Raw genomic sequence first — 27,480 nt, forward strand, 5'->3', positions numbered from 1 at the left:
TTTATTCACTCCACAAATATTTATTGAGCATTTTTGTGACAAGCCTTCTCCTAGGTAGTGGTGAACAGCAATTTAGGGTCTCAATTCACTATTCATTCAACATATATGTGCTATGCCAAATGTTAGTAAGATGACTCACACCTGATCCTGCACCTTCAAAGACTTTTAGACTAGCGTGAGGTAGGGCACATTAGTTACTATGCAAGCAAACCTCGCAAGGTTGAAGTTAGTTTCAGAACAGAGGTGCAGTGGTAAAGAAAAATCAGAGAATTTGGGAGGGCTTCACAGCGAAGACGGCAAGTAAACTGGATCTCGAAAGAGCCGCTGAGAAAGTGGAGAGGAGTGCACTCGAGGCAAAGAGCCTCCTCTGCAGAGGGAACAGCTGCGCAAAGCGTGGAGGTGGGAATGTGTGCGCTGCGAGGGTCCAGTGAGTATTCTGGTTTGGCTGATGAACTCAGAGGTAGGGAGAAAAAAGGCTGGGAAAAGAGCTGGCCACGCTGCTGGACTATTCTGTGGGAGACATGGAGGTATTTGCTGTTGGTGAGGCCAGGAAGGCTGGGGAGTGGTGGGGTGCTCATACAGCCTGGGTGGGTGCAAACAGGACTTGGAGAAACAGCAGCAGGTGGGAGATCAGAGGACTGGGGTCCACACGACCTCCTGTTTCATTTGGGCTGGGATCTCCTTCAGTTTCTGCTTGAACTCTTCCAAGGACGGGAAGCTCACCACTCAAAAGAAGTTCAGAGGTTACCGCTGGGTAGCAGTTCCCCACGGGTCTACTGGGCCTCACAGGGAGCTCCACTTCACAGGCCATGGTGCAGGGAAGGAGAGAAGCTGGAAAGCACAGAGCATGCTGTCACTTCAAGGTGACTGTCCTCTCTGCTGCTGGCAGTCAGCGTGCCTGAGGTGGGTGCTGGGCTGGGGGAGCTGAGCAGGGAGAGTCTGCCTCGGGGCTCTGCTCTTCTCACTCAGGCCTGGCCAGCGGGCTGTGGGTTGGCACTTCTGGGTTGCCTTTGTGGTGTCCCAGGGGGATGCCACGATGCTGGGCCTGGAATTCAGGGAGGACAGGGAGACCCTCTAGTGCTGGATGTGTGGGATGCTCCTGTGTCACCTGTGGTGACAGCCAGCCTCCACTCTTCCAGTCCAGGGAAGGCACTTTGGACTGATCGGGATCCTTTCAGCCGGGGCCATCAGCGCCAGCCCTCACACCCTGCCAGCACGGCTTTTGGCTCAAAGACTGGGACAAGAGTGGTCCTCATGGAAGACTGAGTACCCTACGCTCTCTCAGATAGAAACCCACCCCATCCCCGACTCCTGCGTGTTCCCAATTGCCCCAGATCTCTCTAGCTCACCTGTTGCAGTGTCTGAAATCTCATAATTGGAGTAGCATATGCATCTCCAGGTGTCTCAGTAATGAATCCCGCTGCCAACATAGGAGATGCCAGAGACATGGGTTCAATCCCTGGGTCAGAAAGATCCCCTAGAGAAGGAAATGGCAATCCACTCCAGTAATCTTGCCTGGAAGATTCCATCGACAGAAGAGCCTGGTGGACTACAGTCTGTGGGGACAAAGAGCCTGACATGACTGAGCACGCATGCACACATACATCTCCTAGAGGGTCTAATGCGTTATTTGAGAGTCAACACGAATAGTTATTTATTAACAAATTCACAAAGAGTCAAAGAGCCTGACTGCTTCTGTAACTCTAAAGCCCTACACTAAAACAAAGAAAACAAACTAAAGTGCTATTATTTATGCAAATTACCCCAAGTGCTAACCACCTCTTAACTTAGGATCGAGCCTTTCGATCACACTTTTGCCTCCATAGTCTCACTGGATCCTTACGGGAACCCTGTACCTCACAAATTATTAAACTTCTCTTTGCCTCGGTTTCTTCTTGTAAAATGGAGACGAAGTCCCATGCGCAAGGTCACATGGCCAACATGAGGCCACCCACCAAGACTGGACACTAGATTTTAGAAAGAAAGTCTCATTTCTTCCTGTTTTTTCTAAGCAGCTTGAGGCGTGACACACTCAGCATTGCAGAAGGATTACTGTCTGGGCAGGACAGGTCTCTGACCTTTGAAAACAAGATAAGGAGTGGTTGGAACTGGGAACGGAAGTCGGGGTCCCCTAATGTGTATGGCAGGAGCGTCCCTGAGGAAGCTGCACTGGAACCTGGGGCTCTGGTCAGTTAGCCCTTTAGGTGATGAGACTCGGGTCCCCTGCACTGCAGGGGGACGAGCGAGGGACGGGGAGTCTGCACACAGCAGAGCCGGGATGGAACCCAGGTTGCTGGTGCCTGAGCCCGGCCTTCTCCATCTCTGCACCGTCCCCCACACTGCTGTGTGAACTCCGGCAAGTCTCACTGCCTGGCTGATCCTTAGAGAAAAGGAGGTTGGACCAGCTAGGTTCCAAGCCCTGTCCCTGGCAGTGCCATGCTAACGCAGGTGAAACTCTTCAAGCAGGAAGAGTTGACACTAAAGCAGGTGAAACTCTTCAAGTCTCCAGCACCTTCGAAGAGACGCCCTGGGGCAGGGAGGATGTGTTTCCAGTCTTGACTGAATTGCTTTTTCTTACGTCATAACAGATTCCTTTCTGGTCCTGCACCTGCCTGAAGGTTGGAAAATCAGCTGTATCTGTGAGTCATCTCCTGGGCTCTGCCCAACATGCCCTTTTATTTCTTCATTTAGCAGCATCTTCGAGATGCTAACAACGGCCCTGGCACGTCTCTTCTCTCATCCATCCGTCCATCATTCCAGTCAACAAATATTTACTGAACCGTGTGTCAACTGCTATGTTAAGCTTTGAGATGTAACAGTGAGCATAACCAATATGGTTCCTGCTCTCATGGAGCCTACAGGGTTTTGGAGGGGAGAGAGATTAAAGAATCACCATACAAATGCAGGTGCCAATGGTAACAAGCGCTACAGAGGAGCTGGGCCCGGTGTTGTAAGAACTGAGGGTGGTGGTGAAAGTGAAAGTCGCTCAGTCGTGTCCGACTCTTTGCAACCCCATGGACTGTACAGTCCATGGAATTCTCCAGGCCAGAATATGGGACTGCATAGTCTTTCCCTTCTCCAGGGGATCTTCCCAACCCAGGGGTCAAACCCAGATCTCCCCCATTTCAAGTGGATTCTTTACCAGTGAAGCCACAAGGGAAGCCCGAGGATGGTGGTGGGATGGGGGAATTTCACCAAAGAGGACAGAGAAGGTTTCCTTGAGGAAGTGGCTCTTGAGCTGTTATTTGACGTAAGGGGGACTGAAGAGGGGGGATTGTAGTGGGCATTCTAGGCACAGGAAATAGCCTTTATAAAGGCCTTTTGGCAGAGAGAGCCCAGTGAGTCGGGGAGGGAAGGACGGAGGCAGGGGCCATATTCACAGGACTTCATAGGCCTTTGAAAAGAATTGTCTGGGCTTCCCAGGTGACTCAGTGGTAAACGCAGAAGACACAGGAGACATGGGTTGGATCCCTGGGTTGAGATGATCCCCTGGAGGAGGGCATGCAACCCACTCCAGTATTCTTGCCTGGAGAGTCCCAAGGACAGAGGAGCCTGGCAGGCTACTGTCCATGGGTCACAAAAAGCCAAACATGTCTTAGCACAAACACATGCCACTTATCTGACCAGAAAAGCAGCATGATGCTCATATGCAAGACTGTAAAATGCAGCATAGACACGGAAGTAAACACGCGATGAATAGACAGATAGGCTTCCAAGTGGTGCAGTGGTAAAGAGCCTGCCTGCCAATGCAGGAGACGCCAGAGATGCGGCTTCAACCCCTGGATTAGGAAGATCCCCTGCAGTAGGAAACAGCAACTTGCTCCAGAATTCTTGCCTGGAAATTTCCATGGACAGAGGAGCTGCGAGGTGGCGGGGGCGAGGGGGAGGGTGGCTACAGTCCATGGGGCCACAAAGAGTCATGCACATCTTTTCTGTAGAGCAGCAAGGATAAAGGGTTTTAATCAGGGTAAGTACTGTCATCAACTTTACATTTTTAAGGTATTCTGGCTGCCCACTGGGTGAAGAATGGATGAAGGGGAATGGAAGGGGAAGTGGACCTAGTGAATTTGAGAGACCAGAGAGGAGGCCAGAGTCTGAAGCAGAGATGACTGTGGCTTGGACTAAGGTGTCAGTATAGAAAGGGAGAAGAGTAGAGAAGTTGGAGAAATATCTAGACAGCAAACCTGTCAAGACTTGGGGTTGGGTTGGATGTTGGGAGTGAAAGAGACAGAGGTGTGAAAGATGACTGCCAATCTCTGGCATGGGCAGGAGGAGCGGTGGAGGTCTAGTCAAGAAGACAGGGAACTCTGGGTGGGCACAGGTGTGAACAGCACACTATGAGTTCAGTTTTGGAGAGGCTGAGTTTGAACTGTCTATAATCTATCCAACTAGGTCAAATAATAGTAACACTGAGCACTTAAATGTGTGAGGCATTTCATGAAAGACATTATATTATCTCATTTAACTCTTTTTTAAAAAAATATGTATTTTTTGGCTGTGCTAGCTCTTCTTAACTGCATGGGCTTTCTCTAGTTGCCATGCACAGGCTGCTCACTACGGTGGCCTCTCTCGTTGCGGAGCGCAGGCTCAGTACTTGTGGTGCATGGACTTAGTTGCCCTGCAGCATGTGGGATCTTCCTGGACCAGGGGTGGAACCTATGTCCCCAACATTGGAAGGCTGATTCTTATCCACTGGACCACCAGAGAAGTCCTATCTCATTTAATTCTGGTGGTCACTCTATTAATAGAGAGTATCAGCATCTCAATTTTCCAAAAGACACCAGGGCACAGAAAGAGAAAGCAGGCAGGTAGTTGGACATACAGGTCTGAAGCTCAGAAGAAAGCTCTGGACTAGAGACGTACAGTCTTCAGGGAAACTGAAGCCACAGTCAAGTGAAACTGCCCAAGGAAAGACAAGTTCAGCTTCTCTCCCATCTTACCTCCACCCATGTCTAGCTGCTCTCTGCTCAGGTCCACAGCCCCGTGCTGGGTAGGGGAGACCCACACTCTTCATTCTCCGCTCCAGAGCTGGGGTCTAGTCACCCTCCCATCAATCTGCCAGGACTGTGATTTGCTTCTAAATAATAGAATCCAAAAGGAGCGACAGTTCAGAACTTCTGAAGCTAGGGCAGAAAAAGTCTTGTTACCTGGGACAGCTCAGGTTCGGGGTAAGATGGTTGACCCTGAGACCTCCAGGAGGTGCCCTGGAATCCAGCCACACTGGAGGCCTGGACACCAGCCAGCACTACCGGGCACCTGGGTGAGGGTGTCTCCACGTGACTCCTGGCCCAGCCCTGAAGTCTCCTGTAGCCACCCAACCTTCTCAGCCTGAGCCAGTCCTGCCATAGCCTATCTGAATGCCTTTTTAAATATTTATTATTGGCTGCATTTCAACAGTACGTCAACTGTGAATTTCCAGGTGTTCAAGCTGGATTTAGAAAAGGCAGAGAAACCAGAGATCAAACTGCCAACATCCGTTGGATCATCGAAAAAGCAAGAGAGTTCCAGAAAAACATCTATTTCTGCTTTATTGACTATGCTGAAGCCTTTGACTGTGTGGATGACAACAAACTGAAAATTCTTAAAGAGATGGGAATACCAGACCACCTGAACTGCCTCTTGAGAAATCTGTATGCAGGTCAGGAAGCAACAGTTAGAACTGGACATGGAACAACAGACTGGTTCCAAATAGGGAAAGGAGTACGTCAAGGCTGTATATTGTCACTCTGTTTATTTAACTTCTATGCAGAGTACATCATGAAAAATGCTGGGTTGGATGAAGAACAAACTGTAATCAAGATTGCCAGGAGAAATATCAATAACCTCAGATATGCAGATGACACCACCCTTATGGCAGAAAGTGAAGAACTAAAGAACCTCTTGGTGAAAGTGAAAAGAGGACAGTGAAAAAGTTGGCTTAAAACTCAACATTCAAAATACTAAGATCATGGCATCCGGTCTTATCACTTCATGGCAAATAGATGGGGAAACAATGGAAACAGTGGGAAACTTTATTTTGGGGGGTTCCCAAATCACTGCAGATGGTGACTGCAGCCATGAAATTAAAAGACACTTGCTCCTTGGAAGAAAAGCTATGACCAACCTAGACAGCATATTAAAAAGCAGAGACATTACCTTGCCAACAAAGGTCCATCTAGTCAAAGCTATGGTTTTTCCAGTAGTCATGTATGGATATGAGAGTTGGACTACAAAGAAAGCTGAACTCCAAAGAATTGATGCTTATGAACTATGGTGTTGGAGAAGACTGTTGAGAACCCCTTGGACTGCAAGGAGATCCGACCAGACCATCCTAAAGGTAATCAGTCCTGAATATTCATTGGAAGGACTGATGTTGAAGCTGAAACTCCAATACTCTGGCCACCTGATGCAAAGAGCTGACTCATTTGAAAAGATCCTGATGCTGGGAAAGATTGAGGGCAGGAGAAGGGGACGACAGACGATGAGATGATAGGATGGCATCTCCGACTCAATGGACATGAGTTTGAGTAAACTCCAGGAGTTGGTGATGGACAGGGAGGCCTGGTGTGCTGCAGTCCCTGGGGTCGCAAAGAGTCAGACACGACTCAGTGACTGAGCTGAACTGACTCGCTGCTCTGGGTCTTACTTGCGGCAGGCAGGATCTTCATTGTGGCGCAGGATTCTCTAGTCGAGGCGCCCAGGCTCAGTAGTTGTGTTGCTTAGTTTTAGTTGCCTCTTCGCAGGTGGGATCTTAGATCCCTGACCAGGGATAGAACCCGTGTTCCCTGCATCGGAAGGCGGATTCTTAACTACTGGACCACCAGGGGAGTCCCCTATCTGAATTCTTGGCTGCAGAATCCTTAGAATAATTCAGTGATTGTTTTAAGGTACTAAGTATTGGGATAATGTGTTTCACGGCAAAAATAACAGGCGGGAACATTTTACTGAGGATGGGGAGGCCAAGTTTCTACAGCTTCCTGGCTGGTAGAGGGACAGGACAGCGGGTTCCTGGCCATTCTACACTTACCACGACTCCCAGTACTCCATCTCACCCTGAACTGGAGTCACGTGCGGATGGGTCTGTCTGTCTGTCCTATATGACTGGCTGTGGCCCTGCCCAGGGAAGACGGCAGGACCTTCCAGTTGCCTTGAGTCTTCAGTGTCCAGCACAGAACCTGACATGAGGGAATCAGTAAGTGCTTGCCTGGTACCTGCAGCCCACAGTTGGTCTGATGTTTATTTCACCAGGAGCGGGGATCTCGAACTTTGTCCTTGTTCACCAGGAGCAGGGATCTCAAAATTCTTCCAAGGACATGGGATGCTAGACGGAAGCTCTTCCTGGCCACCTCACACAGAGACGTGGCATTGTGCTGAAGGCAGTTTTTCTAAAAGCATTTTTGTGGACACAACATTTTGATTGAAACAATGACCTGATCAAAAATGAGTATTCCACAGTTGCTGTTTTTTTTTTCTTTTCCTATAGTGTTGGTGATTTTTTTGCTTCCTAAGGCAATTTTCAACTGTGTGATAATTTTAAAGCATTTTTGTCCATTTTCAGAACTTTTTCAGGGTTTTTTTTAACCTAATTGTAATTTGCTTTAGCCTACCTTACTGCTTTTCAATATTTAAAATAGTTGGAAGTTGTAACTGTCTAAAGGTATCACTGATGAGGGGACTGCTTGGGCCTATGGACTCAGAATCACAGAGGAAGAAAGCTAGAGGAGGCCCTTTACTGGGATGCTTGGTTTGTGGATTCTTTACTGTCTGGGTCACTGCTTTGTGTATGGATGAAGCTCTGAGAAGGGGGTTGTTCAGGGTCACACAGCTGCTGGCCTAGTGCCCCTTTCCCCTGTGTTCCTGTTCCATGTGTGAGCATAAATGGTCTCTAGGTGGGATTATGTGAGTTGTTTAAATCTTTCTTTTGCATGTTTTAAATTTTCTGATGTTTGTGTAAGAGCATGAATTGCTTTGGGTGCAAGATAAAAATGAAATGAGTGCAACTGTACAGTAGTTTGAGCATTCTTTGGCATTGCCTTTCATTGGGATTGGAATGAAAACTGATCTTTTCCAGCCCTGTGGCCAGTACTGAGTTTTCCAAATTTGTGCTCATTTTACATGCTAGCAAGGTAATGCTCAAAATCCTTTAAGCTAGGCTTCAACAGTATGTGAACCGAGAACATCCAAATGTACAAGCTGGATTTAGAAAAGGCAGAACCAGAGATCAAATTGCCAACATCTGTTGGATCATAGAAGAACCAAGGAAATTCCAGAAAAACATCTGCTTCATTGACTAACTAAAGCCTTTGATAGTGTGTAACACAATAAACTGTGGAAAATTCTTAAAGAGATGGCAATACCAAACCACCTTACCTGTCTCCTGAGAAACCTGTATGTTGGTCAAGAAGCAACAGTGAGAACCAGACATGGAACAATGGACTGGTTCCAAATTGGGAAGGGAGTAACGTCAGACTGTATATTGTCACCCTGCTTATTTAACTTGTATGAAGAGTACATCATGTGAAATGCCAGGATGGATGAAGCTCAAGCTGGAATCATAATTACTGAGAGAAATATCAATAACCTAAGATATCCAGATTACACCGGCTGGATGGCATCACTCAATGGACGTGAGTCTGAGTGAACTCCGGGAGTTGGTGATGGACAGGGAGGCCTGGCGTGCTGCAATTCATGGGGTCACAAAGAGTCAGACACGACTGAGCGACTGAACTGAACTGAACTGAATGGAAGAAAGTGAAGAGGAACTAAAGAGCCTGTTGATGAAGGTGAAAGAGGAGAGTGAAAAAGCTGGCTTAAAGCTCAACATTCAAAAAACTAAGATCATGGCATCCAAGCCCATCTCTTCATGGCAAATAGATGGGGAAAAAATGGAAACAGTAATAGACTTTAATGCTTTGGGCTCAAAAATCACTGCAGATGGTGACTGTAGCCATGAAATTAAAAGACAACCTAGACAACATATTAAAAAGCACATATATCCCTTTGCTGACAAAGATCTGTATAGTCAAAGCTATGGTTTTTGCAATAGTCATGACTGGATGTGAGAGTTGGGTCATAAAGAAGGCTGAACACTGAAGAATTGATGCTTTTGAACTATAGTGTTGGAGAAGACTCTTGAGAGTCCCTTGGACATCAAGGACATCAAACCAGTCAATCTTAAAATAAATCAACCCTGAATATTCATTATAAGGACTGAAGCTGAAGCTCCTGATGTGGCCACCTGATGTGAAGAGCCGACTCACTGGAAAAGCCCCTGATGCTGAAAGACTGAAGGCAGGAGGAGAAGGGGTGACAGACGATGAGATGGTTGGATGGCATCACTGACTCAATGGACATGAGTTTGAACAAACGCTGGGAGAGAGTGAAGGACAGGGAAGCCTGGCGTGCTGCAGTCCTTGGGCTTGCAAAGAGTCAGACACAACTAAGCTACTGAACAGTACAACAACACAATGCAAGATTAAAAAACAACACAACGCAAGATTAAAAAACAACAACACAGTAAAAGAACACACACACACGCATGCACGCGCACATGCATGCACACACACACACTCACACACAGAGTATCACTGCCCACACAGATCCCAGCCTTGAGCCACAGGGTCCAGGGAAAGCCAGTATGTTGTGAGTACACAGATCTCTTGGACCTGCCTGCCCAAGTGAGCCCCAGTTCCCAGAGATTTCATGGGACCATGAGTCCCAGGGAGTCCCACCAGAGGGCAGCAGGGAGCTGGCTGAGGCTCTAGTGAGTCCCTCCGCTGAGAATGTCCCTGAGGGTTCAGAGGCTCCATGGAGAAGAATTTAGGTCAGATTCTGAAGGAATAGAGTGGGAAACCTGCTTTAGGCTTGAGTGGAGGGATGGCCTGTATAGAGCTAGGGAGGCAGAGAATTAACAGGTCAGAATTGCCAGATGTGAAGATGGGGACTAGACGCTCCATGCAGGCAAGGAGGGATGGTGTTTGTTTTATGCAATCACCTACAGTAGTAAGTACCCTTAGACCTGTGCCTGGCATATACTATGTACTGATCAAATGCACAGATGAAGATACTGTTGGGTAGGACAAGAGAAGAAAGGGAAATGGTAGTAAATGTTTGAGTTGAAGACAGAAAGGAAGTTTTACTTATTGAGCATCTTCCATTTGTTGGGCCATATACTAATAATAAGCTCTTTAGGGACTTCCCTAGTGGTCCAGTGGCTAAGACTCCATGCTCCCAATACAGGGGGTCCAGGTTTGATCATTGGTTAGGGAACTAGATTCCAAATGCTGCAACTAAAAGATTTCACATGCCGCAACTAAAACCCGGTGCAGCCAAATAAATAAAATATTTTTTTAAAAAGCTTATGGCTTAGTGATATGTTATTTCAGCAGAACTGTCTTATATATAGTCCTTCCCTGGGACCAGTCAAGAGAAAGAAACTGTGAAAGTGTTAGTTGCTCAGTCTTGTCTGACTCTTTGCAGTCCTACAGATTGTAGGTAGCCCAGAAGGCTCCTCTGTCCATGGAATTCTCAAGGCAAGAATACTGGGGTGGGTTGCCATTTACTTCTCCAGGGGATCTTCCAGACCCAGGGATCAAATGTGGGTCTCCTGCATAGAAGGCAGATTCTTTACTGTCTGAACCACCAGGGAAGCCTCTGGACAAAAGCTCTTATCATGGGTGGTGGTGATTTGTCCTGATAATTAGGTTGTAAAGGCCCTTGGACAGATGTAGAGAGGTGTGCTGGTGGAGTCTAGGCCAGGCCATGTTACTAGCCACACGGTCTTAGGAGACCCAGTTGCTCTCTGTGGGCCTCTGTATCCTCCTCTCAAAATGAGGATTAAAAACTGTTGCCCTGCCTACCTCCTAGAGATGCTATGATCAGAAAAGGCGAGAAAGCACACAAGACTGCTGTGTTTTAAATTCCATCCAGTTCAAATATTTGTAATTGTACTCAGCCAAAGAGCATGTAACTTAAAAAAAAAACATTACTTTGTTTTTATAAACTGAGAAATTTGCCATGACTAAGGAGATTGGCTGGGAAAAATTCACATCTTGTTTTGATCAATTACAGGAGGTATTGATCCAGAATGGAACTGGCACCATGTATTTACGCTGAATTCAAATGTTAGCTTATAGAAAGTCTTTTCTTAATTATATAAAATGAAAAATTTGGAAAAGAATTCTTTAGGGCCTGATAGCTTGGTAGTGCGGAGAAGGCAATGGCACACCACTCCAGTACTCTTGCCTGGAAAATCCCATGGATGGAGGAGCCTGGTAGGCTGCAGTCCATGGGGTCGCGAAGAGTCAGACACCACTGAGCGACTTCACTTTCACTTTTCACTTTCATGCATTGGAGAAGGAAACGGCAACCCACTCCAGTGTTCTTGCCTGGAGAATCCCAGGGACGGGGGAGCCTGGTGGGCTGCCGTCTATGGGGTCGCACAGAGTCAGACACGACTGAAGCGACTTAGCAGCAGCAGCAGCAGCTTGGTAGTGGTGCTTGATAGTCAGTAGTGGTGCTTATTAATCTTGGGTGTACATTAGAATCACCTGGGGAGTTTTAGGGCCATACCAATGCACCAAAACCAATTATTTATATACATATATATATTTAATGACTGATTTATTTATTTTTGGCTGCACCGGGGGCTTTTTCTGGTTGTGGCATGCAGGGGCTACTCTAGTTATGCTACCTGGATTTCTTGTTGTGATGCCTTTTCTTGTTGAAGAACACAGGCTCTAGGGCATGTGGGCTCAGTAGTTGAGGCATATGGACTTAGTTGCCCTATGGCATGTGGAATCTTCCCAGACCAGGGGTCAAACCCATGTGCCTGCATTGACAGGGACAATTAGCCACTGGACCACCAGGGAAGTCCAATACCAATTACATTGCTTGCGGCAGGGCACAGGGATTTTTGCTGAAGTTCCCAGGTAATTCTAACAGGCAGTAAGGTCCATAGGTACATGAAAGCATCATACGAGAAAGCTAAAATGGGAGAGTGGCTAAGGTATAGAGTTTGAAGACCCTGAGCTCACCTCTTCTCTTGGGCACAGCAAAATTACAACTATTTGCAGGGCACTGTTGATGAGAAAGACCTGAGATCTAGCAGAAATGGTCTTCTACAACTCAAGATGTAAAGAAGGAACCACAACAAGATAGCTAGGAGGGGCGGAGTCACAGGAAAGTCAAGACCCCCAGGTGGGCGACCCTCAAATAGGAGGATAGCTACAATTGCAGAGGTTTCCTCAAGGAGTGAGAGGCCTGAGCCCTGCATCGGGCTCCTCAACCTGGGAGTCTTGCACCAGGAAGACAAGACACTGGGACATTTGGCTCTGAAGGCCAGCAGGGCTTGCTTTCGGAAGAGCCAGAGAGCTGTAGGAAAGACACTCCACTCTCAAAGGGTGTACAAAATCACACTAAGTCTAACAGACAAGCAACAGCTAACAGTTTAGAACCATGAAACTAGCTCTATAAGAAATGTTAAAAAGGACTTCTCTAAGCAGAAAAGGTCACTACTACATATATGAAAAGGAAAGAAATCTCATTGGTAAAGGCAAATGTCCAGTGAAGATGCTTTGACTATGCCGACAGAGGTCCATATGGTCAAAGCATCTTCACTGGACATTTGCCTTTACCAATGAGATTTTTTCTTTTCATTATTATTATTATTTTTTTTTTGGTACATAAATCAGAATAAAGCTAGAGGAAGGTTGAAAGACAAAAGCAATAAAATCACTTATGTCTGCAATAAGTAGTTAAGGGATAAACAAAACAAAAAGATATAAAAAGTGATGTCAAAAACAGTAAATGTGGGGACTGTGTGGAAGAGTAAAAATGCGGGTTGTTAAAACACATTGAAATTTGAAATCAGCAATTTAAAATAGTAACATACATATAAAGATTGCTATATATAAACCTCATGTTAACCACAAACCCAAAATCTACAACAGATACACATAGAAAAGAAAGGAATCCAAACTTAACACTAAAGATAATCTTCAAATCAGAGGGGAAGAGAGCAAAAGAAGAAGAAAGGCACAGAAGAGCTACAAAAACATCCCTCAAATGAACAAAATGGCAATAAGTACATACCACTTCTGGGTATTTATCCAAAGGAAATGAACGCACGAAATGGAAAAGATACGTTGACCCTTGTGTTCACTGTGGCGTAATTTACACTAGTCAAGATATGGAAGCAGCTTGAGTGCTCACCACTGGATGAATGGATGGAGATGTGGTGTGTATAAATACAATGGCATATTACTCAGCCACAAAGAGGAATGAAATCTTGCCTTTGCTGATGATATGGATGGATCTAGGGGGTATTATGTTAAATGAAGTATGTCAGACAGGGAAAGACAAATCCTGTATGATTGCACTTACATGTTGAATCTAAAAAACAAATGAACAAAGACAACAAAACAGAAACAGCTATAGAAGACAAAAAAGTGGTTGCCAGAGGGAAGGGGACCCCGGTAGAGGAGAGAGAAGTAAGGGAGATTAGGAGGCACAAATCTGCAGTTGCAAAATAACTGAGCCCGGCCTGAAATGTGCAGCGTGGGGAAAATAGTCAATAATTATGTAATACTTTTGTATGGTGACAGACGGTAACTAGACTTACTATGGTGATCATTTTGAAACGTATAGAAATATTGAATCACCATATTCTATAACAGGAACTCACATAGTGTTTTCGGTCAATTATACTTCAAAAACAAACAAATGACTCATAGAAAAGAGATTAGATTTGTGTTTACCAGAGGCGGGCGGTAGGAGGAAGGGGAATTCCATGAAGGCCCTCAGAAGATACAAACTTCCATTTATAAGATAAATAAGGGGATATAATATACAACATAATAAATACATACAATAGTGTTATATGAAACTTAAGAGAGTAAAATCTAAAAGTTCTCATCACAAGGAAAAATACTTTTTTGTATTTTTAAAATTTTATGTATGAGATGAATGCTTATTAAATGTATTGTAATCACCTCATGATATGTCTAAGTCAAATCATTATGCTGTATACCTTAAACTTATACAGTGATGTATGTCATAATTGAGATATAATTATCTCAATAAAACTGGAAAAAACAAGAAGACAGCTAGGAAGACACTGTCTAATTGAAATATAATGTGGGCCACAAAATGCTAACTTGAACTTTTGTAATAACCACTATTTTAATAATATATTTTATATAACCAACATATCCAAAATATTATTACTTCAACATGTAACATTATAAATAAGAATGAGGATATAAATAACTAAGAACTAAGTAATAACTATAGTTATAACTAATAACTAAGTTATTATAAATAACTAAGAACTAAAGAGCCTCTTGATGAAAGTGAAAGAGGAGAGTGAAAAAGTTGGCTAAAAGCTCAACATTCAGAAAACTAAGATCATGGCATCCAGTCCCATCACTTCATGGTAAATAGATGGGGAAACAGTTGAAACAGTGGCTGACTTTATTTTTTTGGGCTCCCAAATCACTGCAGATGGTGATTGTAGCCATGAAATTAAAAGATGCTTACTCCTTGGAAGGAAAGTTATGACCAACCTAGACAGCATATTAAAAAGTAGAGACATTACTTTGTCAACAAAGTTCTGTCTAGTCAAAGCTGTGGTTTTTCCAGTGGTCGTGTACGGATGTGAGAGTTGGATTATAAAGAAAGCTGAGCACCAAAGAATTGATGCTTTTGAACTGTGGTGTTGGAGAAGACTCTTGAGAATCCCTTGGATTGCAAGGAGATCCAACCAGTCCATCCTAAAGGAGATCAGTCCTGGGTGTTCATTGGAAGGACTGATGTTGAAGCTGAAACTCCAATACTTTGGCCACCTGATGTGAAGAGCTGACTCATTGGAAAAGACCCCAATACTGAAAGATGGAAGGCAGGAGAAGGGGACAACAGAGGATGAAATGGTTGGATGGCATCACCGACTCAATGGACCTGGGTTTGGGTGAACTCCAGAAGTTGGTGATGGACAGGGAGGCCTGGCATGCTGCTGTTCATGGGGTCGCAGAGAGTTGGACACAACTGAGTGGGTGAACTAAACTGAACTGACTGAAGAATGAGGTATTTTACATTTTTTATACTAAGTCTTCAGAATCTGCTGTGTATTTTATTCTTTTAAAAATATTTATTTATTTGGCTGAACCGAGTCTTAATTGCAGCATGTGGGATCTTGTTCCCTGACCAGGGATCAAACCCAGGGCCCTGCATTGGCAGCATGGAGTCTTATTAGCCACTGGACTCCCAGGGAAGTCCCTATTTTATTCTTCAGAGCACATATCAATTGAGACAATGCAGGCTAGCTACAATTCAAGTGGCCAATGGCTATTGTTTGAGGTACTACAGAGCTAGAATATATAATCATTTTTCCTAATAATTTATTGGATTATGTTACTAGTAATTGCTAGAATTTCTAAATCTTATAAAAACAATTAGAATACATGTATTGCTTTTATTGTTGTTTTTACACTTACAAGTATAAATCTAAAACAAAGTTGTTATAACACTATCAGTAAAGCTTGTGGTTTTCATCATATAGGTTTTATGGATAGGTAAATATAGGTTTTATATTTACATACCTTTACAGATATGTTTTGCATATATTTTTTCTTTTGCATATATATTTTCTTTCATTTCTAAATTGTTCATATTTTTGCTACTATTATAATGGGGGAAAGAGTTCAACTGCTTATTAAACTATTAATTTTGTGATATTAGCTTGGACCTGAGTTCCTTCTTAATTTTAAGTGTTTGAGGTTCTCCATGTTTTAAGACATTATGCCCTATTGCCTGCAAATGAAGATAATTTTATTTCCTTCCCAATACTTAAATCTTTTATTTCTGTTTCAGGTCTGACTATATTGGCAAGAACTTCTAAAACAACATTAATAATAGCATCACTATAGGTATGCTTGTTCTTTTTAAAAAAATGTTTATTTTAATGAGAATATCTTTAAATGTTTCATTGTTAAAGAATGTGTATGCCAGGACTCATACATACACGGTGGTCCCTGGTGGTCCGTGCTTAGGACTCTATACTTCCACTGGTGGGTGGGGAACTAAGTGTGGCCAAAAAGAAAAAAAAAAATGTGTGAGTTTGAGAGAAATACTCTCAAAAGAAACATTTGGTTATTTGTAATTTTCTAACACATTTCTTAAATTTTTTATTTTGAGATAATTATAGATTGCAAACAGAAGTTTGCAAAGACAGTAAAGAAGTCTGTATTTACCCTCCATCCAAGTTTACCAATGTTTACATCTTACGTAACTGTGGGACAATATCAAAATTAGAAAATCCACGTTGGCACATTGGACAATAATGTGTGCATTATTCTATAGTCTATAGAATACAGACGATTTCATTCTGTTGTCATTTTACTTTATTGCCACTTACTTTTTAAACTGAAGGGTATTTGCTTTATAGAATTTTGTGGTTTTCTGTCATACATCAAGAATCAGCCATAGTTACACCCATATCCTCTCCCTCCCGAACCTTCCTTCCTTCTCTCTCCACATCCCACCCTTCTAGATTGTCACAGAGCCCCAAAATACATAGCCAGTGGGGATTTGCTGTTGTCATTTTATCGATTTGTGTAACCACCATTGCAATCAAGATACAAACCATTTCGTCACTACAAAGATCTCCTTCATGCCACTCCTTTATCCACATCTGTCCCCTTCCCATCACCATCCCTCACCTCTGGCAACCACTGATCAGTTCTCCATCTCTGTAAGTTTAAAAATTTGAGAACGTTATGGGATCGGACAATGTGATCTTTTCAGATTGGCTTTTTTTTTCACTCACAATAATGCCTTGAGATCTATTCAAATCGTCATGTATCAACAGTTTGTTCCTGCTTCTTACTAAGTGTATTCCATGGTACAGATGTACCACAGCTTTTAAAACAATTCAACTACTACTGGACAATTTGTCTGTTTCCAGTTTGGTTTGTTGTTCAGTCACCCAGTGGTGTCCAACTCTTTGCGACTACCTGGACTGCTGCATGCCAGGCCTCCCTGTCCTTCACCCGCTCCCAGGGCTTGTTCAAACTCATGTCCGTTGAGTCAGTGATGCTATCGAATCATCTTGTCCTCTGTCGTCCCTTTCTCCTGCCTTGAATCTTTCCCAGCATCAGGGTCTTTTCCAATGAGTTAGCTCTTCGCATCAGGTGGCCAAAGTATTGGAGCTTCAGCTTCAGCATCAGTCCTTCCAATGAATATTCAGGATTGATTTCCTTTAGGATTGACTGGTTTGATAACTTTGCAGTCCAAGGGACTCTCCAGTTTGGGGCTATTACCAAAAGTTGCTATGAACAATCACATACAAGTTTTCATGTGGACATGTTTCGTTTTTTCTGGGATATTCAGGAGTGAGAATGCTGGAACATACGGTAAGTGAATGTAAAGTTTTTTGAGAAACTGCCAAACTGTCTTCTAGGATGGCTATACCATTTCACATTCCCACTAGCAATTTGTGAGAGAGACAGTTTCTCTGCACACTCACCAGCATTTGATATTGTCACTATTTTTCATTTAGATTCTAACATAATTTTTAAAATAAGTGATGGTTTTCTCAAATACATCTTCTGATATTTATTGAGTTATTTATACATACATAATTCCATTGTATCTCTTATTGGATCTCTTGGTAAAGTGCATGATTTTATCCATAAATATACAGATATATTTTTCCCTCTCAACAATGCTACTTTTTGGGGGAGTAAGGGAGAAAAAGCAGGGTACCACTGGAGTTTACAAAGAGTATGACACTAGTCATATAGGATGGGAAGGCCCCCAAGATTCTTTTTTTTTACTGATTTCTATAATCTAATGAAAATATGACATATATAAGTGCCTATTACATTTGTTGTTCAGTTGCTAAGCTGTGTCTCTGTGACCCCATGAACTGCAGCATGCCAGGCTTAACACATAGTATTCAATATACGTCAACTGCCTTTTCTAGCAGAATTCTCCATAGGCTATGCTGTACCTGGACATAACCATCTTTCTCCTTTCAGGGAGTGAAGGTCACCTAGAAAACTAGGCAACTGAAAGTGCAGCCCAGTTTGGGCAATGCAGTTGGCTGGCTGACTCAGTGCATGGTCTGTCTCCTCATCTTCCCCACTCCACTGGGTCAGGGAGGGGCTAAGAGTACAGTTTCCCCAGTGTTTGTGCAGGGGCCTAGCCAGCCTGTCACAGCAGATTCATGTGGAGGGCTGTGGGCTGCAACGCTCTAATGCACAGTCCCCTCTTTCTGATGATGATAATTGTACAAAAAAAAAAAAAAGCAGACGTGCATGCTGGCTTCGCCAGCTGTCTTCAGGATCTCAGTAGCCTTGCTGTGCTCAGCATTCTGGAAATCCACATCATTCACAGCTAGAACTTGGTCCCCTTCCTGAAGTCCTGCGCAGTGTGCATCAGAGTCAAGAATCACCTTGGAGATGAAAATGTCTTGCTGGGAGGCCCTTCCTACTCAGATGTGAAATCCCAACTGAGCCCAGGGGGCTTTTTCAGTGTGACCATTTGGGGCAGAAATTGGGGCAACTCATTGTAGTCTGTGTGGTATACTCTCTCACGAGGAGGAATCCATGCAGGAAAACCACTAGGTAGTCATCAGAAGGAATCTGGCTGTTTATCTCCAACAAGACTCCACGAGCAGGCCTCAGCCACTTCAGGGTTGGCTCACTGCCAATTCTACATATAGGTTTTCTTTCTTTATTTTTTAAAAGCTATTTATTTACTTATTTTTGGCTACACGGTTTGTGGGATCTTAATTCCCTGACCAGGGATTGAACCTGTAGAAGCATTGAGTCTTAACCACTGGACCATCAGGGAAGTCCCTATAAATAGGTTTTAATTGGTAAAAAAATCAAAAAGGCCCTGGAGAAGGAAATGGCAACCCACTCCAGTATTCTTGCCTGGGAAATCCCGGGGATCCTGGTGGGCCGCAGTCCCTGGGGTCAAAAAAAAAAAAAAAAGAAATCAAAAAGGAACACAGGAAAAAGTAAATCTCTTCCTATTGCTGTCACTAAAACAATCACTTTAATCTTTTTCTTGTGTTTTCATCTAGGGACTGTAACTTATATATATGTATATAATGTATATATACATATATATATATTCCAGTTTTATAACATTGTGTAAGTTTAACAAGTAAATAGATGGGGAAAGAGTAGAAACAGTGTCAGACTTTATTTTTGGGGGCTCCAAAATCACTGTTGATGGTGATTGCAGCCATGAAATTAAAAGATGCTTACTCCTTGGAAGGAAAGTTAGGACCAACCTAGATGGCATATTCAAAAGCAGAGACATTACTTTGCCAACAAAGGTCCGTCTAGTCAAGGCTATGGTTTTTCCAGTAGTCATGTATGGATGTGAGAGTTGGACTGTAAAGAAAGCTGAGCACCGAAGAATTGATGCTTTTGAACTGTGTTGTTGGAGAAGACTCTTGAGAGTCCCATGGACTGCAAGGAGATCCAACCAGTCCATTCTAAAGGAGATCAACCCTGGGATTTCTTTGGAAGGAATGATGCTAAAGCTGAAACTCCAGTACTTTGGCCACCTCATGCGAAGAGTTGACTCATTGGAAAAGACTCTGATGCTGTGAAGGATTGGGCACAGGAGGAAAAGGGGACAACAGAGGATGAGATGGCTGGATGGCATCACCGACTCAATGGACGTGAGTTTGAGTGAACTCTGGGAGTTTGTGATGGACAGGGAGGCCTGGCGTGCTGTAATTCATGGGGTCGCAAACAGTCGGACACAACTGAGCAACTGAACTGAACTGAAGTTTAACAAGTACAATGTGCTGATCTGATACACTTATATATTGTGAAATGATTACCACAGTTCAGTTGGTTAATACCTCCATCACCTTTCATATTTACCAATTCTTTTTTGTGGTGAGAATATTTGAACTCTAGTCTCTTAGCAACTTTCAAGTATATAACCCAGTACTGTTAACTCTAATCACCTTGCTGTATATTAGATCCCCAGAACTAATTCATCTTATATAATAACTGGATTAATTGTATCCTTTGACCAACATCTCCCCAATTCCCCCACCTTCCAGCCCCTTGCAACCACCATTCTACTGTTTCTATGAGTTTGGCTTTTTTAGATTCTATATATAAGTGATATTATGCCACATTTGTTTTCTCTGTATGACATTTCACTTATATAATACCTTCAAGATCTAACCGTGTTGTCACAAATGGCAGAATTTTCTTCTTTTTCATGACTAAAATTTTAAAATATATACATCTCATCCATAGATGGGCAGTTTGGGTTGTTTGCATATCTTGATTGGAGAAGGAAATGGCAACCCACTCCAGTGTTCTTGCCTGGAGAATCCCAGGGACGGGGGAGCCTGGTGGGCTGCCGTCTATGGGGTCGCATAGAGTCGGACATGACTGAAGCAACTTTGCAGCATATCTTGATTATTGTGAATAATACTGCAAGGAACATCAGAGTGCAGGTATCTCTTTGAGATCCTGATTTCATTTCCTTCGATTATATACCAGAAGTGGGATTGCTGGATCATAAGATGATTCTAAGGAATCACCATACTGTTTTCCACAGTGACTACAAATTTAAATTCCCACCAGTGCACAAAAGTTTCCTTTTCTCCACATCCTCACTAACACTTGTTATTTCTTGTTTTCTTGATGCTAGCCATCCTAACAGATGTGAGGTGTTATGTCATTGTGGTGTTGATTTACATTTCCCTGATAATTAGTGATGTTGACCATCTCGGCCACTTGTGTATCTTCTTTGTCCACGGAGTTCTCCAAGCAAGAATACTGTAGTTGGTAGCCATTCCTTTCTCCAGGGGATCTTCCCAACTCAGGGATTGAACCTGGGTCTTCTGCATTGCAGGCAGATTCTTTACAGTCTGAGCCACCAGGGAAGCCCATATCTTCTTTGGAAAATGTCTACTCAGTTCTTCTGCCTAGTTTTAATTTCTTTTGGCTATCGAGTTACAGGAGCTCCTTAGAGATTTTGGATATTAACATTTTATCACATATATGATTTGCGAATATTTTCTTCCATTCTGTAGGCTGCCTTTTCACGAAATTGTTTCTTTGCAGAAGCTTTTAGTTTGATGTATTCTTGTTTATTTTTGCTGTTGTTGCATATGTATTTGGTGTCATCTAAAAAGTCATTGCCAAATCCAGTGTCAAGGAGCGTCTTTCTTATGTTCTCTTCTAGTTTTATGATTTCAGGTCTTATGATTAAGTCTTTAATCCATTTAGTTCATTTTTGTGAGTGGTTTATGACAGGGGTCCAATTTCTTTCTTCTGGGGTGACTGTCCAGTTTTCCCATTTCCTGAAGAGACTGTCCTTTACTCACTGAGTCTTCTTGACTCCCTTGTCAAATATTAGTTGACAGTTTATGTGAGGGTTTATTTCTGGGCTCTCAACTCTGTTCCATTGTTTTTTGTGTCATTTTAATGGCAGTGCCATACTGTTTTGATCACTGTAGCTTTGTAGGATAGTTGGAAATCAGACTGTGTGATCCATCCAGCATTGTTCTTCTTTCACAGGCTTACTTCAGCTACTCAGGGTCTTTTGTGGTACCATATGAATTTTTGGATTTTTTTTTCTGTTTCTGTGAAAAATGCTATTGGAATTTTGATAGGGATTGCATTGAATCTATATATGGCTTTGAGTACTGTGGACATTTTAACAGTATTAATTCTTCTGATCCATGACCAGGATATCTGTCCATTTATTTGTGTGTTCAGTTTTCTTTTGTCAAAATCTTATAGTTTCCAGTGCACAGATCTCTCACAACACTGGTTAAATTTATTCCTATGTATTTTATTGCTTTTGATGTTACTGTGACTAGAAGTATTTTATTTCTTTTTCAGACATTTTATTGTTAGTATATAGAATTGCACTGATTTTTAAAATTTTATTGTAGTTGATTTATTTGATTTACAATGTTGTATTAATTTCTGCTATATAACAAAGTGACTCACTCATATACACACAAATATATATACATATGCTTTTTCACATTCTTTTCCATTATGGTTTATCACAGGATATTGAATATAGCTCCTTATACCATATAGAAGGACCTTGTTGTTTATCAATCCTATACATAATAGTTTGCACCTACTAATCCCAGATTCCCAATCCTTTCTTCTACCCTGCTCTGGGAAACTGCATCTATCCTCTGTGTCTATGAGTCTGTTTCTATGTGTTGTATTCATTTGTGTTGTATTTTAGGTTCCACATATAAGTGATATCATGTGGTATTTGTCTTTCTCTTTTTGACTTACTTTGTTGAATATGTTTTATTTTTTGACCCAGCTGCACAGCTTGTGGGATCTTAGTTTCCTGACCAGGGATTGAACCTGAGCCCTCAACAGTTAGAGTGTAGAGCCCTAATCACTGGACCTCCAGGGAATTTCCACCAGGCATTGTTTTTTAATTTTTTCAAACTTTTTTTTGATGTGGACCATTTTTAAAGTCTTTGTTGAATTTGTTACAATATTGCTTCTTCTTTTTTCTTTTTTAATGTTTTGGGTTTTTGGACACCAGATATATGGGATATTAGCTTCCAGACCAGGGATTGAACCTGTACCCCGTGCATTGCAAGACTAAGTCTTAACCACTGGACTGCCAGGGAATTTCCTTTTTTTTTTTTTCAAGCTTTCTGCCCCTGTCTCCTGGAACTACAATAATTCACACATTATTTCTTCTGATAGTACCCCATAGATGAAGTGGGCTTTCTTTACTCTTTCTCATTCTTTTTGTTTTTGTTCTCCTCTGACTGGATAATTTCAAAATTCCTATTTTTTCTTTTTTTCAATTCTTCTAAGAAAATTCCTATTTTCTAGCTCACAGATTCTTTCCTGTATTTGATCCATTCTGCAGTTGATGTTCTCTGTTGAAATTTTTTTTTTATTTCATTGTATTCTTTAGCTATAGAATTTCTTTGTGGTTCTTTCTTTGCTTTTTTTTTTTTAAGTTTCTGGTACAACATTATAATTTGATTGCTATTACACTATAAAGTGATTACCTTTTAAGTTATTTTTCTTATTTCTATCTGGTTAAACTTCTCATTTTATTCATGTATTGTTTTCCTGATTTCACTGAATTGTCCTTCTGAGTTTTCTTGTAGCTCATTGAGTTTCCTTAAAACAGAGATATTTAGAATTATTTATTGGGTAAATTGCATATCTCTATGTTTTTGACATTGGTCACTAGAGGATTATTATGATTCGTTGGTGGTATCATGTTTCACTGATTTTTCATGTTCCTTGAAGTTTTGATTGCAGTCTTTGCATTTGAAAGACCATCTCCCTTCTCTAGTTTTTACTAACTGCTCTTTTCAATGCATCCAAATTTGTATTTTTTTTCTCCAGTGGTGTTTTGGAACTTCACACCAAACCTGAACGTCCATGAAGATCCTCTTGTCTGTGGGTGATTTTCTAAGACAGTGTTTTCCATGACTCCTGGACTGTGTCTGAAAGGGGCTACAGTTGGTTCATAGGCCCCTCAAGGGTCCACAGCTGGGATCAAGATATTATTGACTGAACTATATGTAGGTAAGACTCCTCTTGGGTTCCTTGGCATATGACGCTGGGTCCCACAGCTCCCATAAAAGCACTCCTTTCTGTGGATGGATGTCATATTGTTGTTGAAGGTGGGAGACAAATAATCAGCCATGATGTTCCCTATATGTTAATAGTAACATATCACATACACAGTTCTGCATTTTGCATTTCACTTAACATCTCAGAGACTGTTCTGTACCAGTACATAGAGATCTATCTCATTCTTTTAAATAGCTGTATAGCATCCTATTTTAGGAGTATGGCATAATTCAACTCACTTAAAAAACTGGGGTGTAATTGACATACAACATTGTATTAGTTCCAGGTGTACAGTATAAGATTCAATATTTGTATATATTGTAAAAGATCACCACAATATATCTAGTTAACATCTGTCACCATACAAACCCATTTTGGGGGGGATAGACACTTAGGTTGTTTTTGGTCTTTTGTAACTATTGAATACTCTATTCCAGTGAATACGCTATTACACATGTCTTTATGCCCCTGTGTGAGCATTAACGTAGGATAAATTTCTAGTAGTGGAATTGCTAGGGCAAAGATACGTGCATTAAAAAAAGATGCATTTAAATTAGAATAGCTGTTGCCAAATTGCCTTCCTTCAAAAAGACAACCATTTTATAGTCCCACCAACAATAAACAAGAATGTCTTTCTTTACAATGTGCACTTTTGTCAATCTGATACTAAATAATCTTACCTTACTTTAAACCTGCATTTTACTTCTCCTATGAGGTGGTTGAATATTTTTTCATTTGTTTAAAAGTATTTTCTGTGAACTGAGTGTTCATGTTCTTTGCCCATTTAATGCATTCTTTTAAATTAATGTTTAACAACAAAGACACTGCTTTCCCCTTGTGATTTGCTCGAGTCTCCTCAAAGGCAGGAGGCCCTGAGACAGGTGTTCAAGGTCCTCCGCTATCACACAACTCCCTCTTTTTATCTCATATGGGCCTCCGTCCCCAACACTACTGTCTGTTTCCAAGGAAGGATACCTTTATGCTTTCCCCTCCCACAATCCCATGTTTGCTCTCCCATCTCTTCTCAGTCAGCGGCGCTCTCTTCTCAGTCAAATCTGACCAGTCAGTCCTTCAGGGTCCAGCTGAATTCCACCTAACTGGGATGCCTTTCTCTCTCTCTTTTTTGCCACTGTGCATGGCTTGTGGGATCTTAGTTCCCTGACCAAGGATCAAATTTGAGCCCGCAGCAGTGAAAGCATGGAGTCCTAACCACTGGACCACCAGGGAATTCCCTCTTTTTTAAAAAAATATTTTTTACTAGAGTACAGTTGATTTACAATGTTGTGTTAGCTTCTACTGTATAGCAAAGTGAGTTAGTCATGCACATACACATTCTCTTCAGATTCTTTCCCCATATAGGTCATTACAGAGTACTGACTAGAGTTCCCTGTGCTATAATGTAGGTTTTCATTGCCTGCTGAGTCACTTCAATTGTGTGCAACCCTTTTCAACCCCATGGACTGTAGCCCTCCAGGCTCCTCTGTCTGTGGGATTCTCCAGGCAAAAATACTGGAGTGGGTTGCCATGCTCTCCTCCAGGGGATCTTCCTGACTCAGGGATCTTATGTCTCTTATGTCACCTGCATTGGCAGGCAAGTTCTTTACCACTAGCACGACCAAGGTTCTTATTAGTGGGGCTCCTTTCTGAATCTAGCCTACAGTTTCACTTTCAGATGAGTTTCATCCCACCAATTACAGCCTTCCCGGAGCCCATCTTCCTCTCTGTCCACTCTCTGTGTAGGGCAGTCAGGATGGAGTGTGTTTCATGCACTCAACCTGCATTTATTGTACACATCAGTCAGGCACTATTCCAGGAACTGGGGATATGGCAGTGAGTGAGACAGGACAAGCACCTGCTCTTATCCAGCTGACATTTTACTGGTGGGTGTGTTCGATCATATACAACAAACAGGCAATAAACAAATAAGAATGTCAACTAAGGGCACAGAAGTAAAGGAATAGACAGTAAGGGGAGGGAAAGGGTCTCCTTTAGACAGGTAAGGGGAGAGAACACTCATGAGATGAGATGAGAGCAAAGACCTGAACATGAGAAGGTGTAGGCCACAAAAAGCAGCTTCCAGAGCCCCCCACTAGAGGCCCTGCCTGGGGGGTGGGTGGGGTCTGTGCTTCTAAAGATGGATGAGAACAAGCATGGCTTTCAGTACCTATCACTTGACGAGAACTGAAGGTAGAGACCCGTAATCTCCGCATCTTCAGGGTTCCGTGTTTGGTGTGTCTGGGGAAGGAAGACCCGTACCTTCCTGCTTCATCTGCCTGCTGCAAACTTGGGAAAATGAAATCATGCCTGACCTGGGATTAGCAGAGCACGTATAGGTGCCAGGGTCCATCTAAGCACTTCACACCACTGCTATTTGATCTACCATCCTAAACCATGTGGTATTTACTGCTAACTTTTTACAATGGAAGAAACCGGGGCTCGGAATATGGGAGTAACCTGTTGAGGTTTAGACAAGAAGTACAGTTCCTGCAGAGTTGTGTCGCGGGGGTCCGGTGGGCTTCACTGGGGCATTCGGGGAGTTTGCCTGTCTCGGGAGTTTGCCCGCCTTGCCCCGAAGGTGGCCCCCGCCCTGCTGCGGCCTCAGGGGCCAAGGGGCACGCGGCGGGCTGGGGGCGGGGAAGGCGCGGGGACAAAGGCCGCGCTACCGCGCCGCGGAGGGCGGGTGCGCCGGCGAAGTCCCGCCGCGGTGCCGGGACCTGGCGAGCCCGGGCGCTGGCCGCTCGCCCGCGCCGCTAAGAACCAGCGCCTCAATGGATCGCCCGGGGGCGCAGCCCGGGCCCGCGCAGGCCGAGCCCGCCGGGCCGCCGCCCGCGCTACCCCCGCCCCCGCCCCCTCCTCCTCTCCCCGCGGCGGCTCCGCGCGCGGCGAACATGGCGGCGGCGGCGGTCGGGCGGGACACTTTACCTGAGCACTGGTCCTACGGCGTGTGCCGGGACGGCCGCGTCTTCTTCATCAAGTGCGGCGCGGGAAAGCCAGGGCGCGGGCCGGGGCGCGGGCGGGCGGGGGTGCGGGCCGGGCGGGCGCCCCCGGAGCGGCGGCGGCGCTAACAGGTGCACCTCTCCCTCCCCGCAGTGATCAGCTCCGCTACACGACCTGGCTGCACCCGCGCACCGGGGAGCCCGTCAACTCCGGCCACATGATCCGCTCAGGTGGGCGCGGGGCGGGAGGAGTGGGGGCACTTGGAGGGGGGGCGTGCGCTTGGGTGGCCCAAGTTTGATCGGACTTTTCTCGCGTTTCCGCAGACCTGCCCCGTGGCTGGGAGGAGGGCTTCACGGAGGAGGGCGCCAGCTACTTCATCGAGTGAGTGTTGGGGGCCCCGCGCCCGCACCTGTGCCTCGAGGGTCCGAACGGGTTTCCGAAGCGCCCCCGCTCCCTCCCCCCGCGCGGGTCCCGGCGGGTTGGCGCGCACTGAGCCGTACTCGTGTGAGGTTTTTTTTGTGCCTGATTTGTGTGGCGGGCTCCAGCGGGGAGGCAGGGTGGAGGCCGTATCTACACAGGGGAATTCCGGAGTAGGGCCCGATGCGGGCGCTGGGGGCTTCAAACTGCGCCCTGGACACCGCGACTGGGCGTGATTCGGGCGCTGTTGAGATGAGATGGACACACCCCCTCACTGGGGTCTCCGGCTGCAAGGAACCTGGCGCGCGCCGGGGTTGGGGAGAGCAGAAGTAGGAGTTCTGATCCGGGTCCAGCAGCTGGGGTTCGGGAGGGAGGAAGAGAGACGGACGGTGTCTCGTCTGGGGGAATTTTATCTGCGGGGGCGCGATCTCTTGTATGGTTGGTGGAGAGTCGGAACCACACTCCGCACAGCTCCAAAGCAGGGGCCTGCGGGGCAGAGAGAGGGTGGGGAGGGGAACGG

The 27,480-nt window shown here is 44.1% G+C and overlaps 1 protein-coding gene and 1 long non-coding RNA gene across 4 annotated transcripts in view; one reads left to right on the forward strand and one right to left on the reverse strand.

Annotated features, from left to right (window-relative positions):
• Positions 1-27,077, reverse strand: LOC138420813 (uncharacterized). The gene is made up of 3 exons (XR_011249320.1): positions 26,529-27,077; positions 1,350-1,556; positions 1-831 (listed from the first exon to the last, which is right to left on the reverse strand). It is a non-coding gene; the product is annotated as an uncharacterized lncRNA (long non-coding RNA).
• PLEKHA7 (pleckstrin homology domain containing A7) overlaps positions 26,245-27,480 on the forward strand; it is a 220,434-nt gene continuing 219,198 nt past the window's right edge. For all 3 annotated transcript variants that reach the window (XM_069554252.1, XM_069554253.1, XM_069554254.1), the window contains exons 1-3: positions 26,245-26,580; positions 26,697-26,773; positions 26,867-26,924. In XM_069554252.1, coding sequence (XP_069410353.1) covers positions 26,375-26,580; positions 26,697-26,773; positions 26,867-26,924 — 341 coding nt within the window. In that variant the 5' untranslated portion in view covers positions 26,245-26,374. The remainder of the gene's footprint in view (positions 26,581-26,696; positions 26,774-26,866; positions 26,925-27,480) is intronic.

This window comes from Ovis canadensis, chromosome 15 (genome assembly GCF_042477335.2).
Source record: "Ovis canadensis isolate MfBH-ARS-UI-01 breed Bighorn chromosome 15, ARS-UI_OviCan_v2, whole genome shotgun sequence".
Lineage (NCBI taxonomy): Eukaryota > Metazoa > Chordata > Mammalia > Artiodactyla > Bovidae > Ovis > Ovis canadensis.